The 25238-nt window shown below is 41.8% G+C and overlaps 1 protein-coding gene and 1 long non-coding RNA gene across 2 annotated transcripts; both read left to right on the top strand.

The window, feature by feature from the left end:
• The first annotated feature begins 140 nt into the window (after positions 1-140).
• Positions 141-541, top strand: LOC146305414 (uncharacterized). The gene is made up of 2 exons (XR_014769029.1): positions 141-368; positions 406-541. It is a non-coding gene; the product is annotated as an uncharacterized LOC146305414 (long non-coding RNA).
• Positions 542-3505: 2964 nt separating this feature from the next.
• On the top strand, positions 3506-25189 carry LOC146305415 (uncharacterized). Its single transcript, XM_084711627.1, has 31 exons — positions 3506-5712; positions 7477-7538; positions 7824-7856; positions 8390-8608; positions 8787-9250; positions 9367-9563; positions 9769-9837; positions 9964-10001; positions 10181-11484; positions 11595-11629; positions 11946-12098; positions 12221-12349; positions 12670-12708; positions 13054-13179; positions 13712-13826; positions 13962-14126; positions 14229-14263; positions 14560-14724; positions 14825-14959; positions 15215-15253; positions 15349-15489; positions 15670-15764; positions 15883-15906; positions 16306-16900; positions 17426-22816; positions 22937-23045; positions 23448-23567; positions 23907-24236; positions 24382-24498; positions 24605-24726; positions 24808-25189. Exons 1-31 carry the CDS (start codon positions 3745-3747, stop codon positions 24880-24882), a joined length of 12609 nt encoding a protein of 4202 aa, XP_084567753.1. The 5' UTR covers positions 3506-3744; the 3' UTR covers positions 24883-25189.
• The last annotated feature ends 49 nt before the right edge of the window (positions 25190-25238 follow it).

Raw genomic sequence — 25238 nt, forward strand, 5'->3', positions numbered from 1 at the left:
CATAACGTTGGTGTTTTCTTCACTGCTTGATGCGCGCTAGCAAACATTTTGTAACTCGACGTTTTCTTCTTCTAGTTTTGAAGATGTAAACAATAATTCACTGATCTGTCAAAGAAGTCGGGGGGGGGGGGGGCTGTATCTGAACATCTGCCACCTGCTCCCAGTTTCTGCACACGCAGGTGTAAAATGTCATTTTTACTCTAATTTAACTGTAGATCTCTTGTAAGTCATGACAAATGTATGTTTTTATGTAGAAATATGTGTGTTGATAAGAGGTAATCATAATTTTAACTTAATAACACATTTACATATACAGTTTAGTTGGTATCTTAACAGTTTCCTGTTCTGAACTCACCAAATGCTGTGAAGTGAAACATCACAAGGTGCCGTTTCTTTAAACAAGAGTCCAAAATGTAATATAATTTCTGTTGTACAGTTTTCTTTATTCTGATTATAAAACAGATAACAATTTGAGTGTCTGATGTGATTTCTGATCATTGTTCATAAACGGTGAGATGAATAAATTTTAATTATTTTAAAATTTGTTCTTGTGTTGCACATCTTTTTTTGCATTGAAGATCGATAGATAAATGAATAGCTGCTGATCAGGAACCTGATAAATTCCTATCAAGTAATGAAAGATAGAATTCAGGAAGTGGTGGAAGTAACTAATTATAAATACTGAAATCACTGTAATTAAGAAGTTTTGGGGGGCACTTGCACTTTTTGGAGTAGATTTTCAAGTCTTTACTTTTACTCATACAAGTATCATTGCGTCACATAATCTATTTAGTTACTTTTAAAATCATAATTAAGTACTAAGTACAATTTGAATTAATATCCAAACCACTAAACTCATCACAAATGGACCAATAAAGACCAGGACAGCACAGGAGTTAGGAGTAGGAATATTAATCACTAATCGATTAATCACCTTTAAGAACTGAACCGATTTAAAATGTAATAATTGCTAATTAATAGATAGTCTATAAATAGCAGTAATAGCACCTCATATGACATATGTGTGGTGGAAATGCACAAGTTGAAATTAATTCTGACTGAAGATCTGATTGAGTGCTGCTATTGATAATGAATTAAACAAACGGTTAAAAAGTAACTAATACTCTTCAGTTTTTATATATATATATAGAGGAATACTTTGCACTTATTTTTCTAACACCAGTACTTTTACTTGTAATTGAGTAAGAATTTAGTAATGTAACAGCACCTGTACTGAGTACAGATGTTCAGTACTCTTTCCTCCGCTGGTTCCAGGTTGGATTTTCTTCAAACAGCCGTGCTTTTACTCTGAAGGCTGGACACCGAAACCGGAAGTCCACATCTGTGTGCAGTCCGAGTTTACCTTCCTGCTAACAGCCTGAAGACGAGCACTACAAAACACCGAGATATGCGCAAATAACGGCAGGTATGCACCTCAAACGGCGTTATAAGAACACGGAGCGAAACACGGTGTTTAACGATTAGAAACCGTGTAAACGTTTGTTTAACCGGGTTCCTCCTGAAGACGACCGTTACAGGTAGGTTAAACGTTTGCTAGCAGAAGCACGCGAGCTCAGTTTAGCCAGTTTTCTTAGCTCTGTTCGGCTCGTGTTAAACGTTACAAACAAACGTTAAACACGGAGTTTTGACAACATTTTGGAGATTTTGCGCTGGTCTTGTAAAACTTGGATGCAGCCAATTTTAACGTCCGTGACAGTTTGACTCGGGCCTGTGGGTCGTATCAAACTACAAGCAGAAACCTCCATTTAGACCTTCATACCTGTTAAATATTGAATTAACTCTACGGTCAGTCAGTTATTAAAGTGTCTGGATTGTTAGAGCAAGTTAATTCATGTTTTGACGTGACGCAGCTGAAAAAAAGTTGCATTTGCTGATGGATTATTGCACACTTTGTTTCCCATTTTTTTTGACAATTGTGCTTATTGTAGTCCAACAAGCATCCCGGTGCAACATGGGCACTTTTCTCCCAAAATACTAAACATTACTACCTTCTAACTGACACTGATGTTAAAACAACATTTAACGTTTTCCTGCACACATATTTAGTCCTGTGTGAATTTAGAAGTAAATGTTCAATGGTTTCCATCAGTTCCATGGTGCTGGTACCCTGAAACAGCAGCAGCTAAATGGAACTGAGCCTATTGTGACATGTCAAAATGTCTGATGCGAAAAGTCATACAATCTTCGCATCAAGTTCAAAGTCACGATTACACCTAGAAACTAATTTTTCTGAAAACTATGCTTCAAACTATTTTATATGGTTTGTCTAAAGGTGTGAAGAATACCTGGTAACTCTAAAAGGATTATGATTGTTTGACAAGCACTTCAGTTGTGGCATACAGAGGCTTACGGTTTCATTTTATTTTATTTTTCGCATTTGTGTCCACCCATGGTATTTTAATTGTTTTGTTGTTGTTGTTGTTGTTGTTGTTTTGGTATGTCTTAGCATTGCAGTTGGCATTTAGGGCTGCTCATAACACTTTGCAAATATTTTAGGAAAGACGATGAGCAATATTAAACTGCATTTAATCTCCTGCTTACACAAGATGGAAAAAGATTGCCTTTCACAGTCTTGATGCTGATTGGATTACTGCACTGTCTGCGCAGATTGGCTATTTTGTGCCAGTTGCGCCAGACTCTGACCTTGGATTTGTCACCTGAAAAACATTATTCTTTGTGTTTGCCGTTCTGAATAAAAAGCTTTGCAAGAAATGGGTTTCTCTGTTCGATTGAATATAAATAGAATGGATAGGGTAGAAGTTTTGTAATAGCTAGTTAGGAATGGATAACAATGCATTTGAAACACGTAAGGCTCTTTTCATCATTTTTGGATCTTTTAGGTTTGTGGAGTTCTGGACTTTGCTCTGCTATTTCAGTTAAATGATCTCGCAAAACATAGATTTTTAAAAATTGATCATACATAGGCTATTCAATCTATACTAGAAGTTCAATCTTATTAAGACATTCACTACCAGTATTCATCACCGAGTCTTCAGGATTGCCTGAATCTTCCAGTGTGCTCTGTTATGATTTTCTGAAATGGAAATTGCACTTGTGATAAGTTAAATTTTGCATCGTGCTTTGTCTGTCTGCTGGTACAAAACTACAGTGGTTTCTTCCAGAGATGGTCGTGTAAAAAAAAATAAATGAGTTTGTGTCTGTTCTGGATGTTTCCCTGTGGACAGCAGTGACCTTGTTTTCTCTCTTTACCTGTGCTTTGTTGTTTTTGCTTCCTTTGTTTTTTTTTTCTTACCAGTGAAGACCAGGAAGAGAAATAGACGGAATGAATGTGTATTCAACAGGAAGCACCGGAGCAGACAACTCAAGACAAGAATTTCTTGATGATGGATTCATTTCCAAGAAGATGAAGTCCGGTCTCACTCAATAACCCCTTCCTTTGCTTTTTTTTTTTTTTTTTTTTTTTTTAACTTTTCTGCATTGTATTGCTATCAGAGTGTACTGCCCCTTCGTCTGCTCCAGGGAACCTAAAAAGGCCTCTATTTGGGGGCTTACAGGGAACTCGCTTCAGATAGCTTTGTTCTTGCATTTGGCTCATCTGAAGAACCAGGTAGAACTGACACAGATGAACAACGCTCTGACTGTTGGCGGACAAGGTTCAACCTTTACATCCAACTCCAACACACCGCTTCCTTCACGCCTACAGCACCTCTCTACCTGACTGCTGCGGTCATCAGTCCCTTGAACATTCTGAAGTTTGCAAACATGTCGCATCACCTGTATAACCCCTATGCCACTGGGAACCAAAGTTCCACCCAAGGGCAGTATGGACTCCCCAGTATTCAGGCAGAGAGGGACCCTCAGAGGACATCTGGTGTTGGACCTGCATCCAGCTTCAGTTCTTCAGGAGCTTCCTCTGCGATTCCTGGCAGCTCTGGGGGAATGCTTCCATCACTGATGTCTCAGTCGATGAGCTACAGGCCTGAACAGAGCAGGGCCATAATGGATGAAGACCTAAAGAGGTCTATAGACATGCATATTTCCAGAGCCAGAGAGGAGGTGAGGGTTCTCGGCAAACCAATGCATCAGCCTGTGGACCAGGACAGTCGCTTTACCAGCTCTCAAAGGGATGAGTTTCGCTCCACAGGCGCAGGGATGGCCTCTTACCAAATGTCATCAACCTCTGCCTCTCTAGGACATAGACCCTTGGATGTTGAAAGTGGTGGCAGCTCCTTGGACCGCTCATCGAACTACAAAAGACCCACTGCTGATGACTCTAAATTTTATTCACCACCCACTTTGTTTAACTATACAAGCAGTGGTGACAGTAGGTTTAATGCCCCTAGCAGAGGAGACCATAATATGCAATCCATTCCAGGGTTAGGTAATTATGACTATCCAGTGCAAGACAAACCGGCTCCTCCTACAGAGTCCAGTCGACCCAAGTATACATCTGAATCAGCTGCTGATATCCTCCAGCGCTTTGGACTTGAAAAAGAGGACTTGGAACATCTTGCCTCTTTTCCTGAGGACCAGATCACTCCTGGTACTCTGCCGTTCATCTTGCGTCAAATCCGCCTTCAGAAGGCCAAGAGGGCTACAACAGCAGAACAGCCAAAACCCTACTCTGAACCCCAACCTACCAGAAGCATGAGTGGAATGGACAGTCACAGTTTGAGTAGTGCTGGAGGGGGAGGGAAGCGCCAGGAAGAAATGTCATCTGCTGTTCTCCAGCCAAGTAAAGTGATTGACTATGGACATACTGGCAAGTACACTGGAGCAGTTGAAGATTATATTGGAAGGACCAGTGGCAGTAGAGCTAGCAGTGGTGGGAGTGGAAGTATGTTGGTGATGGACAGTAGCAGGTGCAGTGGAGAACCACTGCCAAAAAATACAACAGAGGTGAAAATCAGTGCCTTGAATTCCACACATGAACAGACAAGGTCTGTTACCAGTCCCACTTTTTCATATGCTCCAATACTAAAATCTGTGGCTCTGCCAAGCCGTGATCAGGCCAAACAGTTGCAGACCCAACCAAACCAGACATCTCAAACAATCCCCAGTTCTTTCTCTCTGCCAAAGAAAGACACAGACATCAGAGTTTTCAATGCTGCAGCCTCTAGACCTGTTCCTTCGAAAGAACCGGAGGCAGATCGCCAGTCAGCATCAAAAACCCAACCACCTTGCACTATGGTCCGTGGCGTGCATCCCAGCCGACCTGGCCTTGTGGTCGTGGGCAGTACTGACAACAGGGGCACTAAGGATGAGAGCAAAACTCAAGTTCAAGGTACAATTGTCACAGAACAGTTGAAGAAGCAGCAGACCCAGCAGCAGATGCAGAAGCAGCCAATGCAGCAACAATTGAAGCAGCAGAAACAGCAGGTGCAGAAGCAGAATATATCAGTATCGCACACAGGTCAAGCAGCGTGGCCTTCAGTTCTTTCTGCTGCCAAGTCAACTCCCCCTGTCATCCCCAGCATCACTGACAGACAGACAGCATTAATCACTGGTGACCGGCGCCCCATTGTTACTCCTCCAGCTCAGCCTCAGCCAATTCCGGTCCTGATGAGCTTCAAGCCTATGATGCTGCCGACTTCTACCAAACAACCTCCAGCAAAGCCAGGAGTCTCCAAGGGTCTGCCGCCGCCAGCTATGATGAAAGATTATGCAGCGATGCCGCCAAGAATCTTTCCACATACCTGTTCTCTGTGTAACAAAGAATGTACTATGGAGGTGAGTGGAAGATTGCACTCTGTTCTCTCTCCCTTTTGGAATTGTTTTTATTGCAATATCTTAATTGTTCCTCTTTTGATTGTAAAAGAGAAATTTAAATTGTTTGAATTTTTTAGATATTGTGCAGAAGTACTAAAGTCTTGTTTTAAAATTCCAAGAAGGAGGTATACTAACCTCTATTGGTGAAATTACTTTTTTTTTTTTTACCTTTACTGTTATTTTAGACACACAAGCCCAAAAAACACACATTCACATATTCACATGTATTAACGTTTGGAGAGATGTCAGAGCGAGGGGGTCGCACCCTGAGCAGTCCTTCCAAGTCTGTTTGAAAGGATGTATGTAAAATATTCTTCAACTTTTAATGGATCAGTAATTACTCTGAAGCGCTACTGGTAGTAAGAAGCTTGTCACAACATATAAGCTGTGTGTAATTTTGCAAAAAAAAAACAAGCTTGGATGGCAAACTTTGGGTGAGATTGCAAACATTTTGGTTCAGACAAAATGTAATTCAAATTTAAAAATGTCTTTGATTTGAACTGACTGACTTAAAACTGTTGTGAGAACACCATTGTTTAGTTTAAACAGGTGACGTCATTGATGTGTAATAGCTGTTGCCAGATTGACACTTACTGACTGTTGCATAATTTGATATAAAATGAAGAGATGCGGCCAACTTCTGAGAAGATGTGATGAGGAAGAATCTGCAGATCTGAAGATCTAGAGCCTCAGATGGTGGAAGAAGGGTGTTTCCATTTGTCTATTTTTTGACATTTGTCCCACAGTGTCTATCCAATTTGAATTTTTTAAAACAGTTGTTAGTGAATATATATTTTGTGTCTTTCCCCCCACTATCAGTAATGCTTTGTTTCCTCAATTAATTTAGGGCTAATATCTAACAGATTGTATCACTTCAAAGTAATATTATTATGGAGCCTTTATTTTGTGTATTTGTATTCCAGTCACGTTAAATACTGTGAACCTGAAGCCACCAGCAACTGTCATTTTTCATTAACCAGTGAATCAGCAAAGCTTATTTTGTTTTCTTTTTTGTGACCTGATCGCCTGTGGCTCATGTGTATTTGATTATTTCCTCGTTTTGGGACATCAAATTTCAGATTTTGGCTAATTTTTTAAAAAAAAGTCCTCCTGCTCCTCCTGCTTCCTCATCGTGCCTTCTGCTGAGATGACCTTCACCAAACCTCAGGAAACTTTATGGTGCTACAACACTGAAGAACCCGCACATCGTTCTCTCAAGAATTTGAGAAGGAGTTTTTGCTTTGATTGTTTTTGACTGGCACTTCTGTATTTTCTTTTTATTTCACGACTTTCAACTTGAATTGCCCTTGAACTGAAGTTGACTATAAGGTCAGCTGTAAGTCTAGAAGTAAGAGTTGGCAAAGTTCTGAAAAAAAAAAATCCTTAATTTTGTCAATATAAAATATGTTTTTGCAGTTAGATTTAAATTCAATAATTTACTAATGGCTAATCACCTCGTCACATGGGCTCAGTGTTATTCCTGTTTTTTTGGATGACTGAAATATTTAAAGAAACTGGAGAAATATGTTTTGCTTCTGTAGATTTAAGCAACTTTTGCATCTGTAATGTTGAATAAAATAAACAGCATCCATGTTGTCAGACATTCACAAAAATGATGGTTAAGATAATAAAAGTGAAACTAGTTTTGATGATATTATTTAAATGCTAATTGATATTATTATGATATTTATTTAAATGCTGTGTGTTTGTGGTTCTGACTACTAGGAATGGATCGCCCACCAGAACACCAGCCTTCACCTTGAGAACTGCACACAACTGCGAAAACAGTCAGTCTTTCTTCTAATTTTACCCTAAAGAGATATTTGAGTTATTCTTTAATAATGATTGGCCTGTCAGAGATGTGTCAGAATACTGTTGTGGAAACACTAGGCAGAGAAAAGTTGTAATTAGTGAAGGAATGTTTAAAAATTTCACATTTGAATTATAATGACCAGAGGTTATCAGTATTTTGGCGGCATTGTTAAAATAAAACAAAAATCAAACCATGATATTTCCAGGCTTTTGTTGTCACAGTATGACCTCTTTGCTCTTTTAATTGTTTTATTCCACAGATACCCAGAGTGGGATGGTGCACTTGGGCCAAGGTAAGTTTATTCAGCCGGACAGGCACTGTGTGATGTTATCAAACTTGCATGTTATGTTAATTCAGACTAGACGCTTTAGTCTTCCTTTGTGCGCGACCAGAATCTCCTACTTTTATTCTCCAGTATTCAAATAAGATGGCAGGTCCTCAGTGTTGACTAAATGAGGCAGTGAAGACAGCAATACTTTGCCAAATTATATTCTGAACAAAAGGTGAGAAAGAAGCATATTAATGGGGCTTGAGACGATTGGAAGGTGCAGACAATAAAGTCTTTTTGATGTGCAGTTGAGCTCAGTTTTATTTCATAGCAGTCAAAAGATAATGGATCTGTTGACAGCAGCCAGGGAGGAAATTAGGGGGCGCAACTGCTCAAACTGCAAGGCGGCTGACCAACTATCTCGCTCTCAGACAATTGGGTCTGCATGGCTTTAGTTTCAGACAGTCAGTTTTGAACCGGCAGCTTGCTGATTTAAAAAAAAAAAAAATCCTTTCCTATGATTCATTTCTGCTTTCCTCATCCATTGCTCTGTTCAGGGCTGCAGGTAAAGATGCCAAGACCTCATCCTCAACCTCTGCACAGACTTTCCAGCATCGCAACCAGAAAACGAGGCATGGAAGTCACTCCCGCTCTCGCTCCCACTCTCGTTCCCGTTCCCGCTCGCTCAGTCCCCGTCGACACCGTGGCTCAGAGGGTAGAAGAGAGAAACGCAGTAGCAGATCACGATCACCACATAGTTCCAGATACACTCGCAGGTCGGTCCCACAAAAATTCTGATATGACCAAGAACGTGAGTTAACAGAAGTGATACTTCTTTAGATCTGTCACTCACCCCTTGAGAAAGTTACATCTGTTGTGAAATGTTTGAATGCCATTATTGAAATTATTAAAGTATTTGAGTTGTAAAAGAATTTTTATATGGACTTTCATCAGGTCTCGATCTCGCTCCCCACGGTATGACCGCCCAGTCTCCTCCCATAATCGGTCACGTTCAAGGAGTCCTGAGAGACGATCGTCGCCAAGGAGGAGAGATGAGAAACGCTCCTCGCCAAGGAAGAATGACAATAGGCGATCGTCTCCAAGGAGGAGCCCTGCCAGACGATTGCCACCAAGGAGGAGTGATGAGAGACGGTCGCCGCCGAGGAGGAGTGACGAGAGACGATCGCTGCCAAGGAGAATCGACGAGAGACGATCGCCACCGAGGAGGAGTGACGAGAGACGCTCGTCGCCCAGGAGGAGTGATGAGAGGCGATTGCCGCCCAGGAGGAGTGATGACAGACGATCGCCACCCAGGAGGAGTCGTGAGAGTCGATCATCCGCAGAGGGGTCATCCCCTCAACGAAAGAAGTCAAGCAGTGCTGAGAGACTTTTGGTTAAGAAACTACTGGAAACACCAGGTTTGAGAATTTTCAGATATATAAAGACGATTCTTTTCTTCATCTTAAAATAGAGACACTGTATGAGACTATCTAACACTGTAATTTTATCGCTCTTTTCATTGTTGTCCCTCTAGCTGTCCAGTTGCTGTCAGAACAGTCAGACTTGGAGGCTGTGGTTAAAACTCTCACACCTGCCTTAGTGGCTGAGCTAGTGAAGATGGAGGCCTCCTCTTCCTCCTCTACAGCAAAGAAGAAAAAGTTGACCACAAAGGCCTCTAAAGCAAAGCCCAACATGCAGAAGAGCCAGACAATTAGTCCCACAAAGACTAAGGTTGGTTTGGTTTGTCATCCTTTCCTTCCTGTTGCTCTACCTCATTCTTTTTGTTTAAATCTTATCCACATGACACTTTGATCAAGGACTAAACTAAAAAATCATCCTTTATTGCTACATACAACCTGCCCGAAAAGACAGTCATTGCATTCTGTTTTTATTTACAAAGATACGTGCTTTCATATGTTTGTATGTGCACATGTAGGTAGTCAGGTGTTCTGAGGGGGAAGATGCTAATAAAATGAAGAGTGTTGTCAACGTCATAAGAAAAAAGGTATTGCACTTTCTGTCTTTCTTTGTCTGTCCCTGGTAAATATGAACATTTGTTCTGCTGTGCGGTCACACTGCTGATTAGCCGATGAATCTGAAAATATGAATTTTTTTTTTTTTTTTTTTACAGGGGACTGTGCCTGTGGAACAAATGAAGCCTTCCCAGAAGTAAGATATTTATACTGTTAATGTGAAATCAAAAACTTGCTCACTCATGGAATTAAAATTAATTGTGAAGGACAGTACTATTTTATAATGAAGACCATATAAAAACATTCAAACCATGCCACTGTCTTTTAATCTCCTATTTTCTCCTTTTTGACCCAGTATTTGTCTTTTGTTCCTAGAAAACCTGCCACATCCAGTGACTCCACACCTCAGAGCACTAAGTCCACCACCAGTAAAGGTGTTCTCCCTACTCCTAAAATGCCTCCACTTAAAGGGCCCTTACCCTCTGAAGCTACAACAGGCAAACTTACCAATCAGGAGAATCAAGCTAAAGGCTTAATTAAAGGTCTAAAGACTGTCACTAAAGCAAAAGTCTTGGTTTCCAAAGCGAAAAAAGCCACAACCAAGCCGATAGCTAAAACTGTAAAAACAAGAAAGTTGCCTGCAAAGGGCGCCGTGAAAAAGGTTGCGGCAGAGAAAAAAACATCCTCAGGATCCAAGTCTGTGGCTCCTGAAAATCAGCCTGATGCTGGTAACTCCAAACAAAAACCTATACCTGAAAAATGTGAAAGCAGTGTAAAAGAATCGGTGGTGCTGAAAGGAACAATCAAGGTTGATAAATCAGCAGACAGGACTGTTACTGAACCAACAAAAGGCAAAGAGATCCTCACTGAACCAAAGGTTTTGGCTTCCAAAGCAGCAACGGCCTCAAATACACAGAAGCCTGAAACTCCCGCAGACAAGTCAGCTGCAGTAGGAACCGTGGCTGAAGAAAAGGTTGGAGAAACAACTGCAAATGCTGTGAGTGTGCCTTCAAAATCTACTGCATCAGAAAATCAGCCCGGTGTAGAAACTTACAAGCCTAAAGAATCTGAAGCAAAGGTTCAAGAAGCTGTGTTGGTGCCAAAAGACACAGCTGAGGTTGTTGAAACAGCAAATGTGAAAGTTTTTGAACCTAAGCAGGAAGACAAGGCCAATGATGCTGAACCAATGGAGGTTGGGAAGACAGGAGATGAAGTGGCAGAGCCCATGGAAACTGAAAGTTGTGCTGAAGGCACAGTGAAAAAAACAACAGAAGAGGCTGGACCAGAAAAATCAGCAGACAAACCCAGTGACAGACAATCACCAACCATCTCAGTTGAGACTCAACCATCAGAAACTTCTGTGGAAGCTTTAACAGACGTCCAGCAGAGCACCTCGTCAGAACCAGAGTCCACTGCACAAGGACCGGAGACCAAGACTGAGGCTTCACAAACACAACCGCAGACTGCAGGAAGCTCAGCTGAAGCTGCTGTTGAAGATCCTGTGAAGACACAAACCAATACAGAACCAGCAAAGGATGCATCTGTCACAACTGAGGCAACAGCTGCAGCAGCGGGCGAGCAGCTGCAGGCAGCGTCCACGTCCTCTCCAGCTGCAGTTACCCATCTGACTTTTGGGGAGAAGATAGAAATGCACCTTCAAGAGCAAATCACTAAGAAATGTAAGAAAGAGGCTGAGTTTATCTGCCACAAGCATGTCAACATGTCATTATAATTTTACCATCTCTCTCTTTTTCTCGTTATCATTATGTTCTCATTATCTCTTCCACAGACTGCCTCAGTTTGAAAGCCTGCTCATCACCTAAAGTAGGTCAAATCACTTCTATGAAGTCCTACAGAATCTGCATGTTACATTACCACACTAAAGATATAGATTAAACTAGGAGATGGTCACAAAATTTTTTAACTTTAACTTGAAAGCCAACCCAAACCCACACTGCAGAAAGCCTGTTGTAACCAATATTTTCATGATTAACAATTTTACATGTGTTAATGATAATATATAATCAACAGAGAGTTTACAAGGGGTGTAAACGCTGTTGATAATTGCACTTATCATTTATCATTAACTAACTTAACCCATTATTATCGCGCTCTCTCTTTGTTCCCTTAATTTTTCCAGATTTTAATGCAAGGTAGGAAGGTGTTGCTCATAACCGGACTGCCCAAGTTTTCCGATCACTGCTACACAGAGGAAGACTTTGCCAAACTGCTCATGCTGTTTGGGTTTCAACAAGCAGATGACACCCTCCATGTCGTTCCTCAGGCGTGCATGGTAGGCACCAGGTTATAACTCTCCACTGTTCTGGTTCATTAATTTTATTATTAACGAGAGGCGTTGATTCTGAGACAAATGGTTTATTTTTTTTCTGTCTCTGTTTCTCATTTTCTTCTCAGGCATTCGTCCTGATGCCAACAGCATCTGATATGCACGACATAATGCGAGTCTCTTTCAGGAGTGGCATTTTTTTCAAAGGATCTAAACTCACTGTCCGTGTAGTAAACGGGTGCATTTCAATGTCACCGGTAAGCATATACTTACACTGTTGTTACTGAAGGATTTTTATAGGTGGTCAGTATATTCATGACCACAGAAAATATAAAACTTTATTCTTTCATAGATTGTTTTTGAAACAAGACTAAACATTGCAGATGCAAGGTGTAATCTTTGCGAGGTTTATTTTTGCAATCCGATCTTGACTTGACCCTTTTAAAATCAGATTTTCACCAGATTTTAATAATTCACAGAAAAAAACAAAGCAGTAGCAGTAGTGACTCTGGAGTGTGTGGACATTAGTTGAGTGTGGTGTATTGTGTAAAGGTATCTTTGTATTACTCTGTTTCAGCTTTTCTTTTATAAATCACTGATGAGGATGATGAAATATGTAAGTAACACACACACACACACACTTCCTTCTCATTCCTAAACTACTTTGTATTTTGTTGGTGAAAGTGTGCAGTCGACCAAGTCTGTAAAAGAGGTTGTAAATATAACCTTGTGTGTTGTCATTATTTGTGTAGTAAAAGTGAAAAAGAGTTTTGTATCACTGAAATATATTTAACCTGATAAAAGCTGGACACGATCATTAATGATGTAAAACAGTGAAGGCGAACACGAAACCAAAGTGTTCAAAATTAATTTATTGCAGTGCAGTTGTGGATGTCTCCTTGGTTCATAACTCTCTTGTTAACTTTTTGGTTTGGATGTTTACTTTGTGTTCTTGTTGCAGCCTGTAGAAGATCAAGAAGAGAAAATAATCCTCATCAAGAACATTTCACCAAGTGAGGCCAGGGAGCTCAGAGAGGCTTTGAAAACAATCAGTCCTGTCAAGAACTACTTTCCTCTACTCAACAAGGTATAAACACACACAAGGCTCCACTGTGGGCCCCGTCCTCTTTTCATTGTATATGCTGCTCCACTTTCAAGACACATAATATTCAATTTCGTTGTTTTACTGATGACTTGCAAATCTATCTGCCTTTAAAAACCTAAAGTAATGATTCAGTGCAGCCTGCACAACAGATATCAAAACTTGGATGGATTTAAACTTTCTCAGTTTATTTTTGGCTGACTCAGATGGTACCCATTTATCTTCTCACAATCAATCTTTATCTTTGATAAACAGATCAGTTCATTTGTCTTTTGTCTTACCTGTAGTGCTATTTATCCTTGTTGATTGTGTTGGTGTGACTCGCATAATTTGGAGATATTAGCCATAGACATTTCTGTTCTCCCTTCAGTATAATGGAACCAGATGGCACTTGGGTTGTGGTGCTCAAAGCACAAAAAAAATACATTTGAAAAATTCAACATCAGTGTCTCTTTCCAGAAAGGAGACTGAGCTTTTACCCATCACATCTGTGTGTGTATGTGCTTGTGTGTTCCAGGTATTTATAGAATTTTCATCAGTTTGTGATGCTGATCGGTTCGGAGTTTGGTACAGTCTCTCGAAAAAATCCCCTGGATATGAAGTCCACAGGCCGGTACCACCATCCAACACCGGTACGTCAATATGCAAGTCTCTGTTTTAGGAAATAAAAAAGACTTTACTGTTTAATTTTATTCATGTTTTACACAGTGCCTCAACTATTTTGGAATTGGGGTTGTGTATTCAAAACGACACTTTTTTTTGTGCAGCACCAAAACCTCCTGAGAAAGCTCACAGCAGATATTGTGTTACTTGGGAAGCTGTCCCGGCAGTAAAATCTGGCGTTCCATGGGGCAGCGTTTCACCGTTTTGGGTCACAATGAGAACAAGTCCCTTCTTGTTCCCGACCGAATCTCCGTGGTTCATCATTCCAGGTAAGAGAGACAGTTTGTCTGACATAGTGACACGTATGATACTGACAAATTGGCCGTGTAAACTTACTCAGTAAAGTGACTGTGTTTCTTTTTAACTTAAAGATTACCTGACAGTCAGAGGAGAGGACGACATTGAGGTAATCCCATTTTCCTGTATAACACTAAGATTAGCACTACCTGTCATAAGTTTTAATACCTAAGTCTTCCAGTCTATAAAGAATGCCATGACTGTCTTTGGTGTTATATCTGCAAATTTGGATGTAACTGTTGAAAACAGGGGTGTGAACTTTTGACCAGTTGTATACATCTTTCTGAAAATGTCCCACTTCTACTTCACAGTGTATTCTGATGTATGATCTTTTGTGTCTAATGAACCGTAAAGCTGAATCAACACATAAATTAAATTTTGGGCTTTGACTGATGTGTTTTCTAGAAGGCCAGTGGTCATTGTTCCAGGTTCCCCACAGTCATGTTGACTGGCTTCACAAAGCCATGCTACAAACACGAGGACGTGGCCAAGCTCGTCTGGAGGTATTTCCCCAAACAGAACCTTCACTCCCTGTACTACAACGTGACGGTCTTAACCCTGCAGAAGAGGGTAAGGAAACTGACACACGTATTGTAATTATTTTGTTTGTTATATGGAACTGTTAGAATTTAGTTATTTTTCCTTTCCTGTTTCCTCACTTCACCTTCAGGCCTTTGTGCATTTCGACGATTGGACTACGTGCTGCAGATTTGTCCGGGATCACCTCAAAAATCCGGTTAATGTCGGAGAGTGTAAGCTCGGTGTCCACTTCGTCTTTCAGCACGTGAATCCTGAATCCAGTGAGGTATGGACTGTGTGTCAACCTTCAGAAGTAGATGAATTTGTCTTATATTTAATCATTCAACGGTTTTTACTGCAGATAATTCCTGTCTTCTGTAGAAATTCCAGAAGGAAATAATCATAGAGGTACTGATGTTATTGTAGAGCACAGAAATACGAACATGTATGCACACAATTTTGATGTGAAATACAAAATATACGAATGTGTTTTGGCCGACTTCTATGACAGTCCGTGTAATCTTTTGTAATCTTTCTGCAGGAGATGATGTACAGAACTCTGATGAAGTGGAGCAACGCTGTAAGTCATGAATCACTTATATAAATCTTCTGTCAAGTAAAAGCAGCTACCTTTGGATTTCTTGTTCTTAATGCCAGTTATTTCTTTCTCTTCAGGGAGTTCCAGAGCCAAACTCTCTGGAGGAGCGGTTGCTGTGTGTGGAGACTTCTGAGACGTCCGTGGACATAATCAGGATGGTCATTGAAGTGGTGGCATCCATCGCACCCTTTATTAGCTTCCTGCCACTTGCCAACAGGGTACGAAAAACCAAACACCCGCACTGTTTACATCGAAGTGTTGAGAGAACCGCCATGTCAGTGTGTCTGCAACATCTTCAGAAGTCTTCTGAATTGACTGTAGTTTCTTTTAGAGCTGCACCTGATGGAAGCTCCTCTGTCTTTTCACTCTCTTTGTCCATGACTTTCATTCAACCACAGATCTGCATTGAGATGGCCGACTCCAGCGGTGTAGCGCAGGCAGTGGAGAAATACAAAACTTCATCACAGGAGTGTTTTAAACAGCACGCAGCTTGGTATGCATGTGTCCTTAAGTTTTGGAAATGAAATGGGTTTAAATTAGCTTGATAATTATTTACATCTGTGATTCCTCACATCTCAACTGACCACCTGCTTCTTTTTTTCTCTCTCCAGGGGTGTAGTGAAGCGTTTTGAGACGTAAGTATATCACTTTGTATTTGATTGTTGTCCGGTCAAGAGAGAGGCAAAACATGTTGTAGTTGTGACAGAGTGACACTAGTCTTTGTGATGATTCAACCTCTATTTAATCTGAAGGAAGCTTTGAGGGAGTGCCTTCATTTACAGTGATGTCAAGAGCACAATTTGAACAGGAAAAACAACAACAAAACAAATATATATATATATATATATATATATATATATATATATATATATATATATATAGTGAACAGTTGACGCAATTGACAAACACTCAACTCACTGACATATTTGTCATAAATCAAGAGATGACTGAACACTTAACACCAGATGATTTCTGTAACAAGTGATGCATTCAACCATCTTGTGAGCCTGTTGTCAATCTCTCTCTGTTTTTAGCGTGAAAAGCCTAAAACAGCGACTACATGACTCAAGTGAGGTCACAATAAACTTTGGACCAGAGACCGTCGAAGTAGAATCCCAGCCTCCAGCTGCGAAATGTCAGACCCGGACTCCTCCTCCTGAAGCTTCGGATATCGCCTCACAACCAGCTCTGCATGCCAGTGGGTCCACCACAGCAGTACCAAGTGTTACCACCACAAGTGATGTAGCAATGACGGAGGAGGATGAGAAACCAGGAACTGAGATCGCTGTGGACTCCACTGGTGGCGAAGCAAATGAAGATGCACAGAAAGTAAAGAGGGAAGCGGAGTCAGTAACAACTTCAGTCTCTATTCCTGATGTGACCTCTACCTCTGTAGTCGGCAGTGGAAACACAGTCCCTGCTGCGTCCAGCCCCACCCCCTCAGACACAGTCCTGAGGCCTGAACAAAACTTTACAGAGCTTCTGAAGATTAACCCAGACATGTTCAAGGCCCTGAAGGCAGCAGTTCTCCAGCGAAGACTCGCCCGAGAGAGCGGCTCCCAGAGCAAGGAGAAAGAGGTGAGGCCTGGCTTCAGATGTTACTCAGCATTTACATTAAGCAATAAAACAGTCTTAATAACATAAAATTAAAAAAATGAAACATCCCAGAGTTAACCAGTAATTTAATATAAATAACTGAATAAACAAAATAAAAAATCTTTTTGCAGTGAACCTATACAAAATGCTCTTGAAGAGCGCACTAATAAATTCCAAAATTCCAAATGGCATTTGAAAAGAGGGTAGTTTTGTTGTTCACGTCCATGCCTAATAAATGTCTTGCCATTTATTTTACGTCACTAATCCAGAAAAAGTGACTGTTTTGTTTTTAAATGTGTTTTCTTTAGGACTCGACAGCTGTAACAGCTGAAGACACACCTCAAAACAAGGTAAATTATTGTGTTTTTTATTCTCAATAACATTCAGCTATACAGGGAATGAGACCCCCAATCCTGATAAGTTCCTCTCACATTTCTCCCTAGTCCTTTTCACCAGTTCTTGTTAATTAAACAAGTTTGTACAATGAATGAATGGGTCAACAATAACTGTTTTTCCTATTTTATCATGATTAATAAGCTAACTGACTCATTGTTTCAGTCACTGATTCCGTCTTTGTTCTCCATCCAGGGTCAGGATGATGTTACAGATGACATTGTCTCTTCAGACTCCTCCCATTTTGATGAGCCAAAGTTCAACATGGATGACTTTGTTACTGTTGATGAAATTGGTGATGATGTGGAAGACACAAAACCTGAGCCTAATAGCTCCTCCTCATCCTCTAGAGGGAGAAGAGAGAGCAAAACCTTAGGTGTGTCATCTGGTGGCAAACAGACCTCAACAAGGTCCTCAAAAGATTCTAAGAGCTCAGTCTCTTCCTCATCCTCTTCATCCAAGTCGACTAAAGGCTCAAGCTCATCTAACTCGAGCTCTGCGTCACCAAGAAAATCCACAGACTCATCTCAGCCTGCCAAATCCCCTACCAAACCTTCGTCCTCTGCCAGTGTCAGTAAGCCCCCCTCCTCTTCTTCTCTGCTGTCTTGTGAAACCCCTTCCTCTCCTGGTCAGAAATCACTACAGAACAAGACAAAATCTCAGTCCAAAGCATCAAATATCGAATCCTCAGGTCGTAGTACTTGCTCGTCCTCTGCGGTCCGTGAAAAGGAAAAGACAACACCAGCAGCAACTGTTGAGGCATCAATAGAGCACCTCAGAGAAGAAGGGAAAACCAGAGAGGGTGCAGTGGCAAAGTCTGACCACAAAGTGTCAGCAGAGGGCATTGCTGCAAAAACTTCTGAGTCTGAGAAAAAAATAAAAACCTCATCAGTGATGCATCCTCCTTCACAGGGACATGGGGTAGAGTCGAGCCGAGGCCAGAGTCAGGAGAGTGATTTTAATGACAGGAAGTTGCTAGAAGTCCAGAAGAAAAGCAAAGAGCAAGGGAAAGAAGGTGATGCTGACAAACACGCAGAGCAGGAGGACGTCAGTGGGGAAAACTACCAAATTCTTGATGAAACAGATGAACAGATGGATGTTGAGGACCAAGACGGCAGCCCTGAAACCCAGCAAACAAGACCCGAGGAAGGCCAGACTTTGAATGAGGAAAGTTATCAGGTTTTGGACAGTGTTGACAATGAAGGCAAAACATGCCCAGAGGAGGACAGTGAAATGGATGGTTCTTTTCGAGTGCTAGACAGTGTCACCGAACACCAAGCAGCTACAAGTCAAGAGGACGGTCACCTGGTCCAAAATGACAGTTCCACAGCAAGGGAGCTATCAGAGGAACATGCAATTCCAAAAGCAGACAAATTTGATGAGACGTTTTCAGTTAAAGATACAGTAGGTAGAGATCAAGAAATTGATAATGTCAAAGTGTTAGATCCCGGCAGAAAACAAGCTCTGAGGGGCAAGAGAGATGGAAAGGAGAAAACACAAAAAGAAGAAGAGGTCAGAGGGAAAATCCTTTCAGTAGAATCCTGCAAAGCTTCCAAAGATATGGAAAATTCTGATGGCCAGATCCCAAAAGACGACCAGCCTCTTCAAGACTGTGACAACAAAGTCACTTTAAAAGACCCCGACAGTGATGTTACTGAGCAAGAAACCTTTGAAATATTGGATTCAATTGATGATGACACTGCAGCAGAGGAGGACAGCAAAAAACTTGACACTCCCAGTGACCAGATATCTAAAGAACATGGGCCCATGGAGGACGAGGAAGATGTATATCAAGTAATTGATTCTTTGGAAGAAGAGCCAACAACTACAGAGACTGAGCTGAAGAGTGACAAAAAGGGAAAAAGGACCAAGAAAGGGGAGGGGACTGCCAGAAAAGATGATGTACCACCAAAGAGGAGTGGCCCAACAACAGCAGCATCCAAAAGTAAAGAGGAGAAATCAACAAAGAAACAGGATGGGATGGTTAAAAAATATGAGACACGGACGAAGATGGACACCACTGCAGGAGTCTATGAAAAAGAGAAAGAAATCAAAGAGACCGCTGAGGAGACGGTGTATGAGATAGTAGATTCTGTTGAAGATGAACCAGTTAATGATGCTGCCACCACAGAAAGGTCTGGCAGAAGAAGGAGCGCAAGAGGAAAGAAAGAAGAGGCATCTCAAAAACCTGTCAGGGACGAGGAGGCTACATACAAGATTTTAGACTCTGTGGAGGACAAAGCAGACGATGAACAGTCCGTCACAACAAGATCTACCAGAGGAAAAAGGGACAGAACAAGTAAGAAAACTGCCTCTTCATCCAAATCGACTGAAGGATCGAGCTCTTCTAACTCAAGCTGTGTGTCACCAAGAAAGTCTACAGATTCATTTGAGCCCACTAAATCCCCAACCAAACCTTTGTCCTCTGCCAGTGTCAGTAAGCCCTCTTCTTCTCCACTGTCTACTGAAACGCCTTCCTGCCCTGGTCAGAAAACACGACAGAGCAGAACAAAATCTCAAGCCAGAGCATCACATACTATATCCTCTGGTCGTAGCACCCGCTCGTCCTCTGCTGCCTCTGAAAGGGAAAAGATAGTATTGGCAGCAAATGTGGAGGCATCGATGCAGAACCATCCAGAACCACTTATAGAAGAAGCAAAAAACATTGAGAGGGCAGTGGCAAAGTCTGACCACAAAGTGTCAGTGGAGGGCATCACTTCAAAAACAGTTGAGTCAGAGACAAAAATAAAAACCTCATCAGAGATGCATCCATCTCAACAGGGACATGGGGTAGAGTCGAGCCAAGCCCCGAGTCAGATGATTGATTTTAATATGAAAGCACTCAAAGACCAGAAGAAAAGCCAAGAGGAAGGGAAGAATGATGATGATGACAAAAATACAGAGCAGGAGGAGGATGTTGAGAACTACCAAATCCTTGATTCACTTGATGATCAAACAGATGAACAGATGGAAGACAGGGACCAGGATGACAGTTCTGAAACCCAGCAAACTGGACCTGAGGAAGGCCATCAGGTCTTGGACAGTGTCAACAATGATGGCAAAGCCCACCCAGAGGAGTGCAGTGAAATGGAAATGGACAATTCTTTCCAAGTGGTAGACAGTGTTACTGAGGACCAAGCAGCTACTAGTCAAGAGGACAGTCACCCAGTCCAAGATGACCGTTCCACAGTTAAACAACAGTCTGAGGAAGATGTTATTCCAGTTGTTGACAAATCTGATGATGCAGTTAAAGATGCAGTAAGTAAAGAGGAAGAGGCAAATAACAAAGATAATCTCCGAGTGTTAGATGACAGCAGCAAACAAGCTTCAAGGTCCACAGGTGATGGCAAGGAAAAACAAAAAGAAGATGTCAAGGTGAAAATCCTGTCAGTAGAATCCTGTAAATCCTCCAAAGATTTGGAAAATAGGCAAACCACAAAAGAAGACCAGCGTCTTCAAGAACGTCACAACAAAGACACTTTAAAAGACCCTGAGAGTGATGTTACTGAACATGAAACCTTTGAGATTTTGGATTCAATTGATGATCCAACAGAAGATGACAACCAAGAACTTGACACACCCAGTGACCACATATCTAAAGAACATATTCGGCCCATAGAGGAAAAGGAAGACAGCTATCAGGTAATTGATTCTTTGGAAGATCAGTCAACGGCTACAGAAACAAAATCAGACAAAATGGAAAAAAGGACCAAGAAAGAAGAGACAACTGCAAGAAAAGATGATGGACCATCAAAGAGGAGTGGCCCCTCTACCAAAAATGAAGAGGAGAAATCGCCAAAGAAACAGGACAGGACGGTTAAAAAATACGAGAAACGTACCAAGACAGACACCACTGCCGGCGTCTCTGAAAGAGACAAACAGAACAAAGAAGAAATGGTGTATAAGATAGTAGATTCTGTCGAAGATGAACCAGTTCTAGATGCCGCCACCACAGAAAGGTCTGGTAGAAGAAGGAGCGCAAGGGGAAAGAAAGAGGATAAAATGACATCAAATCTCACAGAAGCTTCTCAAAAACATGTCGGGGATGAGGAGGCCACATACGAGATTTTAGACTCTGTGGAGGACGAGACTGTGGACGATGAACCGACCGTCACGACAAGATCAACTAGAGGAAAAAGGGAAAGAACAAGCAAGAAAGATACTTCAATAGACAAGGGGAAAAAAGAGGACACTCCAACAAGGAGGAGGCACGGTCATCCCAGAGAGTCACAGGAACGACACAGGGAAAAAACAAATAAAGAGGAGAAAGCCCCTCCAAAAGAGAGCACACCAACGAAGAAGAGTGACGTTGTAAGAGAGGTAAGTGAGGACAGTCCTACCACTAAAAAATTTGACCCTGTGGAGCACATGATTCTTGAGGATGATCGGCCCGCTACAGAACAGAAAGGAAAAATGGTTAGACCAAAGAAGGAGGTTAAAACAATTAAAGAAGACGGTGTAACATTAAAGAAGGGTGACAAAGAAGCAGCTGATGAAGAAGAGGCGACATATCAAATTCTTGATTCTGTGGAGGATGAGACGGTTGAAGATCAGCCCTCTACAGGACAGTCTGAGAGTTCGATGAAAGACGTTTCTAAAAGCAATGACAATCAAATACAGAGCAGCACATCTCTGACAGGAGCCAAATATGAGGAGGAGGAGGAGGAGGAGATGTATGAGATTGTAGACTCTCTGGAAGACGATCAAGAAGAGCTAACGGCCACAGAGGTGTCTGATAGAGGGGGTAAGGAAAAATGTCCTGAAACTCCTCTCAAAGAGGAGACATCAGCTGAAAGAGGAGACACACCAAGATTTGGCAACACAGCTGTGGAAAAAGTTTTTGTCAATGAGGAGAATCTGTATGAGGTAGTTGATGATTTAGAGGTAAATGATGATCCATCAGCTGCACAGTCTGGTACAGGGAGTAGGGAGAGCACAGCCAAAACAGATGATAAGAAACAGGACAAATCAAAAATTAAGTCCCAAAGTGATACTGTGACATCGAAAAAGGAAGGGAAACAAACATCATCTGAGCAAAGCAGCACAACAAACACTTTGAACTTGGATGAAGTGAGCGAGGAAGAGGAGAATTACCCCGACGACACAGCTGCAGAGGAAGAACTGAGGAGAAGGCAAGCAGCCGCCAAAGAGAAACAGTTAACCAAGGAGCGGGAATCGAGAAGGACCAGGGAGAGGGAGGAAAGGAGGACCACCACAGAGAGAGAAGAGAGGGAGAGGGAGCGGAGGAGCTGGAGTGGCAGCAGCAGGGGAGGGACGAGGAGGGCGAAGGAGAAGGGGAGAGGAAATGAGGAGAAGGTGGAGGTAGACACCAAGGAGATGGTGACTCTGGATGAGGTGGGAGCGGATGAGGCCGGAGAGGAGAGAGCACCAGAGAGTCAAGAGTGGGATGGCGAGATCACTGAAGGAGAGCTGCAGACACTCGTCACTCTGGATGAGTTTGTAGAAGAGGAGGAGGACGGCAAGGCCGAGCAAAGCTCGCAGGAGACCCGCCCACTCCAGCAGGAGGACGAATCAGTGGACTCCTTAAACCCAGAGGTAAAGATTAAGATTTTAAAACATGCAAGTTTTATTTTCTTCCATGGGGAAATTACAGAGAAGCACTGTACAACACAAACAGAAACACTGATGCTAATGATGTCTTGTGTCTGTTTTTAGACTTTGGTGACTTTAGATGAAGCTGGCGATGATGAGGAAGAGAAGCCGGATGAAGAACAAGCTGAGAAAACCTCAAGATCTGCGAAACGCAAACACGATGATGACACAGGTGTGCATTATTCTGTCAATACATAGTACAGTATACGTTAATATACCCAGTGATGTTGATAAGTTTTCAGTGTAGTAAGTCCTCAGGTCCTACAGATATTGCAGGAACAAGTGAAAATTGCAAAAAAAAAAAAAAAAAAAAAAGTGAGGGGGACTGCTGTGATTGCTGGAACTTGCAAGAAACTACAATGATTGGTCAATTTTGTGGAAAAGTTGTGGTGATTGGACAAAATTGCAAGGTCCCACAGAGTCCAAGGTGATTGGCTGAATTTGCATTAATTGTTGCGATCGCAACATCACAGCTTCCTGGACGGACTGCTGCATGGTTATAATTACAGTTGTACAGTTTCTGCATTAATGTTTGTCTAAAACTTTCTTTTTTGATTTATTTGTCCTGTTTTAGAGGAAAGTATGAACTTTGTGACAGTAGACGAGGTGGGAGAGGTGGAAGAGGAGGAGGAGGAGGCGACGGTAACAACCAGGACAAGCGGCCGAGCCAACAAGAGACACAGACAGACACCTGGTAACATCCACACATCTATATGTTTTATACAATCCTGACTCAACGATTTGAAAATCCTTCTTGATCTATATTCCATTGAATACAGTAGAGGTAAATATTTAATGTTCAAACTGATGGCATCATGGGTAAATTATACATCAAAGGCACCATTAGATACATGTTTTGGAGCAACATATTCTGCCATCCAGACATCTTTTTTATAGATGTCCCTGCTTATTTGGGCTGGATTAAGCTTAGACACATTGTGGACGTGTTCCAACAGCGTGTTGCTCTACTCATCTTAATTAAAAGTCTTAATTTGAAGTTTCAACTCAACCAGTTCATTGTGTTTTACTGCAGTGAGAAAATCTACCAGAGGGAAAAAAGTGAGCTCAAAAGACGAGAGAGAAGAAGAAGAAGAAGAAAAAGAACCAGCTGATGTACTGCCTCCCTCCTCACTCGATGCCTCCTCCTCATTGGACAAAGATCCGTCTCCGTTGTCAAGTGACGTCCAGCCGGAGGTCCAGAAGACAGAGGTGGAAGCAGCGAGCCGAGCCGACGTCGATGCTGCCTCTGCTGGACAGGAGCTGCAGCCGGAGAACCCTGAGAACCCTGAGAACCAGACACTGGAGGGATGTGTGGAGGGAGGAGAGGAGGAGAAGGAAGGACGGAGCAGGACGGACATTAAAGGTACAGAGAGCTGAAAGAAGGACGGACTGAGGACATTTCCACACTAACAGAGACATTTTATTCTTCAGTTTTAGTGTCTCATCCACTCTGAATCTTCATGTGTGATTGTCAGGACTCAAATGATTCATATTGTTCTCTTCTTCAGCTGTGAGTAAATTGAGGACGGAGTCTGTCGGACCCGAAGCAAAGAGATCTCGTTCTCAGTCTCCTTGTGTCCCTGCTGACTTCAAACTGCCGCCATTCAAACCCAACAACCCTCTCGGTGAGAAACACACACTAACACACTCTGGATTTATTTGAAAACACGAGATACAGATGTTTTTTCACACTTTTCCCTCCTTTTTCATTTTCACCGTCTCCCTTTCCAGGTCAGGAGTTCGTGGTTCCTAAATCAGGGTATTTCTGTGACCTCTGCTCTGTTTTCTATCTGAACGAGAGCACCGCCAAGGACGTCCACTGCAGCAGCCAGAGACACTACAACAACCTGCAGGTAACCACAAACACATACGCACAATTTAAACACAAAAACACACACTTTGCCTCATATTGTTTGTTTCTCTTTTTTTTCCAGAAACATTATCAGAAACTTAAACAGAAATCATCAGGAAGTTCAACTCAGAGTTCTCAAGGCTCCGTTTCTGATTGATTCGACTTCATCCACTGATTTGTTTCTTGTTTTTTATTTTTATTTTTTTAGCTTTTCTTGAAAATATGGAAAAAGTTATAGCTGGACAAGTGCAGCTTCACAAACTGTACAGGGATTTAAACTCCCCACAGACAGTTTGTTACGGAGGTTGCACAGTTACTTATCAGTTCAGAACTTTAGAAGGTGTTTCATGACCTCTTTCACACGCTGATCAAACAAAGATTGTCATCCCGCATCATGTTTTAAACCCAGGCAGTCAAAGAGAGCCAACACGTTGAATTGGGCAAAGCATCTCGCCGACACAGGCGCCGACCTGTTCGAGGAATTTCAAAGAGCGACAGGTTGGTTAGTGAAAA

The sequence above is a fragment of the Lutjanus erythropterus genome, chromosome 23, assembly GCF_056507025.1.
Source record: "Lutjanus erythropterus isolate fLutEry1 chromosome 23, fLutEry1.hap2, whole genome shotgun sequence".
NCBI lineage: Eukaryota > Metazoa > Chordata > Actinopteri > Lutjaniformes > Lutjanidae > Lutjanus > Lutjanus erythropterus.

What these genes read in the sequence shown, in the direction of transcription:
- LOC146305415 (XM_084711627.1), top strand. Translation starts at nt 3,745, where the DNA reads ATGTCGCATCACCTGTATAACCCCTATGCCACTGGGAACCAAAGTTCC. An exon ending in ACAAAGAATGTACTATGGAG is followed by an intron (nt 5,713 to 7,476) that starts GTGAGTGGAAGA and finishes TCTGACTACTAG; the next exon opens with GAATGGATCGCCCACCAGAA. An exon ending in CAAATGAAGCCTTCCCAGAA is followed by an intron (nt 10,002 to 10,180) that starts GTAAGATATTTA and finishes TTTTGTTCCTAG; the next exon opens with AAAACCTGCCACATCCAGTG.